The sequence below is a fragment of the Branchiostoma belcheri genome, unplaced genomic scaffold (genome assembly GCF_001625305.1).
Source record: "Branchiostoma belcheri isolate BF01 breed outbred unplaced genomic scaffold, Haploidv18h27 scaffold82, whole genome shotgun sequence".
Lineage (NCBI taxonomy): Eukaryota > Metazoa > Chordata > Leptocardii > Amphioxiformes > Branchiostomatidae > Branchiostoma > Branchiostoma belcheri.
Window position 1 is genome coordinate 268,737 of NW_017804487.1, and position 6,260 is coordinate 274,996.

The 6,260-nt window shown below is 42.5% G+C and overlaps 1 protein-coding gene across 1 annotated transcript in view; it reads right to left on the reverse strand.

Annotated features, from left to right (window-relative positions):
* Window positions 1-2,509: 2,509 nt before the first annotated feature.
* The window catches only part of LOC109486629, a 24,531-nt gene continuing 20,780 nt past the window's right edge, over window positions 2,510-6,260 (reverse strand). Inside the window, exons 14-15 of the mRNA XM_019790487.1 lie at window positions 4,510-4,665; window positions 2,510-3,945 (exon numbers count right to left, since the gene is read on the reverse strand). Coding sequence (XP_019646046.1) covers window positions 2,510-3,945; window positions 4,510-4,665 — 1,592 coding nt within the window. The remainder of the gene's footprint in view (window positions 3,946-4,509; window positions 4,666-6,260) is intronic.

A 6,260-nucleotide genomic window follows, 5' to 3' on the forward strand; every position in this document is an offset into this window, starting at 1 on the left:
CCCTGGACTAGATGGGGGTTTTCCACACTCCTCTCTCTCCATCACATGTACGGGGCGTGGCATGTGAGTGTGGCCTTGTGAATATTACACTATTCTTTTGAGGCTAGGACAATGCTCAATTAGTGGGTTCGGAAGAACCCCCCACAACGCTCAAAGGTCAACTTTTTATCTAAAGGTCCAAGATTTCTCTTTAGATCGACTGATTTGTATCATCAGCGGGCCTGGAATCGTATAAAAACTGCCTACTTTGTCCTTGAATAAAAAGTTATCTCTGATTTCTTCTCTGAAATCCTCTCAAAAACGCAGGAAATGCCATTTCAGAACTGACAGAAGGTTCATTTTTCAAAATTTTCGACGACGCTCGCTGGTCCCCTCAAGCAGTGGGAAGAACCCCCCATTCAAAATCCTGGCTACCGGCATGATGTGCGCCCTTATATATTAAATACGTGTACATGACTTTGTGAAGCTACTTAACTAATTTTTCTGAAATGCTAGGATGGCTTTCTTTCGTAGGATAAGATAAGACTGCCATTTTGGTCAGAATATGATCGACTGAACAGTGTCATTTGACGAGGGCATGATCATGAGATCGTGGAACTCTAGTTATTTTATGGTGACCTAAAGGCCCAAGTCACTGTTTGTGTTTTGACTGTAATTCTTTACACTTAACCGACAAGAATATTGTATTTCCATCGTGTACAAATAGAACGTAGGCAACTTCTGGATTTTCGTAATCTTGCTGTACAGTAAATCATCTATAGGGTGTTTACACTCACGTGATTATGCCCACCATATTGGATGACTAACCTTAGAACTTGCCAGGTAGATTTGCAGCGTCAGGAACGTAAAATATGAGATTTGACCAAATGTCATGACAATATGTAATATCATGGGTCTGACTTCACCAACCAAGATGGCGGTTGTGACGTCATGTGCAGACACTCTATAGAAGTCGACCATGGATGAGTTTCACTAGATTCCGTATCACATGTGATATATATATATATAGAAAACTACCTGTGCACGAGAGATTATGTAAATATTGTACAATGAATGCAGTGGAAAATGAAAGACATTTTGTTAGCCAGTGTCCTCACTATGAGACCGAAAGAAACAGATTATTTCAGACAGTTACAACAATTTCTCCATCCTTTCGTCATTTAGAAGATCACCAAAAAACTGCATTTCTACTAAGATCACAAAACCCACTAATTATGCAGAAAGTGGGACTATTCATTATCTACTGCCTTCAAAGAAGAAGTCGAACCCCATAATAGCTAGCGTAGTAGTAGAAGTAAAAGTTTTTTCCAGACAGTTGTTACCTGTCTCCTGTTACTGTATTGCAATGTGTATTATACTTGATTGTAAAAGCAATTAGCCTTCGGGCATGATTTTGCAAATAAAGTTTCTTATTATATTAAACATGCTTTAACTTGTTACAGATTATAATCGTAAACAATGAATAATTTAACTCTTAGAACAGTAATCCTCTTCAGTATCTTAGGATATATTACACATCATGGATCATAAGTGTTATTTTTAGTTGTTGACGTGCAAAATTCCTTATTTTGAAAGTTTTTATTGTATGTTTCTTAACGTGTTAGAATGTTTGCCTTTTTAGTAACTTATGTCAAGCACAAACAACTGTACAGTATTCATATCATACTGTACATAACTGAGCACTACAGCATCTGAATAAAACGTCTTGACTTATTAAGTCTGAATAGTAGTAACTCTTCTTGTCTGCCACTTAATAGATAGTTTAAGCGTCATCATATTAAATATCATTTATATATGCTTAATTGATCATCCATACTAAAAAGACGATGTTGATGATAAAAAGTTTTGGGTCATTCTTGGAATGTACTACACGACATCTTTGTTATATGAATGGTCCCTCTGTTAGAAATCTATTTTTCCTTGAGTATTATCTATCAACAAAAGGTACGATACACTTCTGCCTTTTACATTAGACAATTTACCAGACTTCCTTGTTTGGGTTTCCAAGGCAGAGCTGATTATGTACAGACTATAGTTACAATGTTGGACCGTGTCCGTGTCATCATTTGTGCTAGTTGGGCAGAGAAGATCTCTCACTACTTTATTATTATTACTATATTGTGGTTAGTGATAGTTTCGAAGAAGGACTGGAAATACTGTTGAGAGTCACAGTGACCAATCACTGCACGTTTCCGTCGTTTTTTCTCACGTGACTATGACGTAATGCCCGCCATGATGGATGGTTAAATGAGTAGTTTACAGTTAGGCAGGTGAATTTTGAATTTACAACGATCACATGTAAATGAACAGATCTGTCTCTTCCTCAAAGCTCATCCAATCACGTTCAAACGCAATATAGGAGTTTATTCCGCAACAATCTTGGGCATTGGAGAGAAGCAAAGCTAATTTTGAAAGGCAATTACTTTGTTATTCGTTATTGGCCACGGCATGGGGAGATATGACATCTATAAAAGCTGGACAGCTATAAAGACATGCTGCTAGTTTCCTTTCAGAAACTGGTCTCATTCTCATCTCGATCTGAAGCACTGTTTTCATCCTTATTTTCTTCAGCATTGACGAATGTTTTCATGGGTATAATCTCAGTGGCAACGCCAGTGCCGCTTGCTGTAGCCCCAACTTCACCTGCGAGGGCCTGCACGTAGCCTGCAGTGTCAGTCTCATCCGACTTTGCCTCAGTTCCCCCTACGGTGGTAGGCTTGTTGCCGGCAGGCGCGTTTCGTCCCTTCTTCTGACGAGGCTTACGCGGACGATGGCGTGCCCTGTCCTCCTCTTCATCGGCCATAATAGTCATGGGTATCTCTATAGCAGAGCCTGTTCCACCTGCCGTTACCTCAGTCTTCCCTCCGGTTGTCTGCCGGATATGAGTGGTGGTGGTGGTTTGTCCATTGTCCTGATGAGCTTCAGCCAGACCAAAGCGTGCCATGATTGCAGACTTCCATTTCTCCAACACCTCCCCCGTCAGTGTCATAAACATGGTCATCAGAAGGCCTTGGGAAGCATTCAGCACAATAAAGATGTACTCGAGAACTTCGCTCTTGACGAAAGGAAAAATGAAGCCCAAAATCCAGGTGAACCCGGCCAGAAACAAGACACGAATGTAGACCCAGATCTTGCTCATCTCCGAGCGTGGCAAAGCAGCGTTGGCTATCTGAAAGGACTTCTGTAAGGCCAGCAACACAAGAATGGTGAAGACACCATTGATCATAAGGGCACAGAAGACAGGAACACCAAAAGCCACCAGACTGGCTGTTGGATTACCGATCCAACACTGCTCTCCATAACCCACCCTGACAGAACTGCCGAACTCCACAATCACTGTGACAAGGACTACAGGCACCGGCACCAGCCAAGTGTACAAGATGTACTTGTACAGTTCCGCTCTTTCTAAATCCTCATGAAATGTAAGGAAGATATCTACAGCTAGCACGTTCATGGATGTGAAGGCCGTCAGCATAAAGTAGTGCAGCAGTATTGCATACACTGTACAGACGGGCCCAGGGGGGATAAACACACGTGCCACAAACTGGGTAACAGCAACTGCCATGCATGTCATCATCTGCACCTTCAGCTTTTCCGGGACTTTCTTCCACTGGCCCGACTTGTAAGTGTAGAACACGAAACTAGCCACAGCTATGTCAGACGCTGACACAAGACCTAGGGTTAGCCAACTCTTGGTAGCATCCCAGGTTGTTTGGAGCGTGTCGTTCGAAAAATACCACAGAAGGCAGTCCCCACAGATTGATGCTGATGTGTTCAGAATGACCACCTGTTCAGCTGGGCATGTTCCGTTAGAACTCAACAGGCGGACGCTACCATTGGGAAGGACTTGGAACTCCTCGGACGTGAAATTCAGAATGGGTCTGCTGCAGTTTTGGAGAGGAAGACTTGGGCCGTGACTTACAGACGAGAATGGTCGGCACGAGTCTACAAATGAGTCATACAAAGAGTCCGAAGGGCAATGGTTTGGGTTGTTTTCGTGACTCTCACCAGCATTAAAGTTAAACAGATGAGTTAAGGAGATGAGAGAGAAGACAATCCTATGAGAGGGGTTATAACATTGTAAATGTGTGGTTGACGCGAGAGAAATTCCTTCACAAAGAGCACAGTGAATGTTTTTGTAAATCTTTTGTTGGTTGAAAGTAACTCTGTGGTCGTAAGACCAGCAAGCCGTTACATTACAATTTACATTCAACATATCCACCTTATAGGGGATTATACATGTCCTCGTGATACTCTGCATTAAGAATGGATCTTCAAACTCCAGCTTTGGAGTTCCTCTACAATTCCCAATCGAGATATTCAGTTTATTGTATAATTGTGCAACTCCAACGGGGTTTGTAGAGGAATTAATCAACCCAGTGCACACAAGTTCGGCCTCCCATATAATTACTTGTTCCATACTTACATTGTTACAAAAAGCACAGAATATGTTCTTGTAGGAGATATTTGTTAAAGTGTCGTACACGGGCATCCGGTAGACCAGGTCACCCGGGTTGTAAGGGTCAGCTTCTTTTAAACACTGATCTGTTGTGACGTCGTCTGTCAAGTCGTCAGGGCAGTCAGCCACCAGCCAATAAGATCTTCCCCCGTAGTATCCCGACAGGCATTTCCACTTCTCCTGGTCATGATCAGATGGTGTTCGAACTGTTTCGGTAATATTACACACTTCTCTGTAATATGAAGTCAAAGACATAAAAGGTCATTTTAATCGCAAGATCGAGAGGAATGTGTGTCTGATTTGAAATTTTCACAACCAATTGCAGTCGCCTCTTCATCTATACCCTTATCCCGGATTTGATTCGTTTGCAGGTCCTTGGAGTTGGGGCAATCAGAAAGTAGAATTTGGAGATCTCAGATCACCATGAAATATTTAGACCTTGTGTCATTGTGAGTATATCTCCTTCTCATTCATCATTGTGTCTGCAAGTCTTTCTTTATCTTGCAAGGGAAACAACACCAGCTATCAAGGAGGTCACGGAACGAATATACCATAAACAATACCAGTCCTCCATTTTCTTTGTGTTTTTTTCATGAAAAAGAGGGCACTACTAAGAACTGGAGCAACCTAAAATACTGATGGGAAAATTAATCCTGCACATTTTTGCAACAAAATTCAGCTAACAATGCAGAAATATCCTGTCGTATATGCATGTCTACGTACCCAATGTCTTTGCAGCAGTCGCTAAAAAGCTGCATTCTTGGTCACACTGACAAGCGATTGAAGAATCGTAGGGTCGACCGCATCTTCTCTTGCAGGACATTCGTGAACACAAAGACGTGGGGTCTATAAAGATGAGAAATAGCAAACGATGTATACGAGCGACCATTGTCAAGTTTACATCATTCACATGCAAATTATTTTTAAACATATGCAAATTATTGGTAGGCAAATCACCCAACTGCCCTCGCTGTTGCCTACCACCACCGTGAAGTCATGGCAATCGCTCGTATGAGTGTTAATGAAAATATTCCTATGTTCGCCTCAATGCTAAAAAAAATGTGTTTTACAACGTTTTGAACACAATGTTAATAAGGAGTCCTACATAACTGAACATGGTAGTGTAAACATAAAATACATAATCTTGCATTCTTAAGGTCCTTGTCCCGTTTAATGCCAATGGAGAAAAGGGAGAACTAAGAAAGACGAGAAGTGGATGAGCAGGAGGAGAAGGAGGGGGAAAAATGAGAAGAGTGTAAGGAGGAGGAGGAGGAAGTGGAGGAGGAAAAAGAGGAAGAGTGGGAGGAGGAAGGGGACGAGGAGAAGGAGAAGGAGAAAGAAGAAGAAAAGGGGAAGAAACAAGAGGAGGAGGGAAAAGAGGGAGAGTGGGAGGAGGAAGTGGAGGAGGAAAAAGAGGAAGAGTGGGAGGAGGAAGGGGAATGGAAAGAGAAGGAGGAGGAGGAGGAGGAGAAGGAGAAAGAAGAGAAGGGGAGGAAGAAGAGGAGGAAAAAGAGGAAGAGTGGGAGGAGCAGGAGGAGAAAGAAGAGGAGAGTGGGAGGAAGAAGAGGAGGGGGAAAAAGACAAAGAGTGGGAGGAGCAGGAGGAGAAAGAAGAGGAGAATGGGAGGAAGAAGAGGAGGAGGAAAAAGAGAAAGAGTGGGAGGAGCAGGAGGAGAAAGAAGAGGAGAATGGGAGGAAGAAGAGGAGTAAAAAGAGAAAGAGTGGGAGGAGCAGGAGGAGAAAGAAGAGGAGAATGGGAGGAAGAAGAGGAGGAGGAAAAAGAGAAAGAGTGGGAGGAGCAG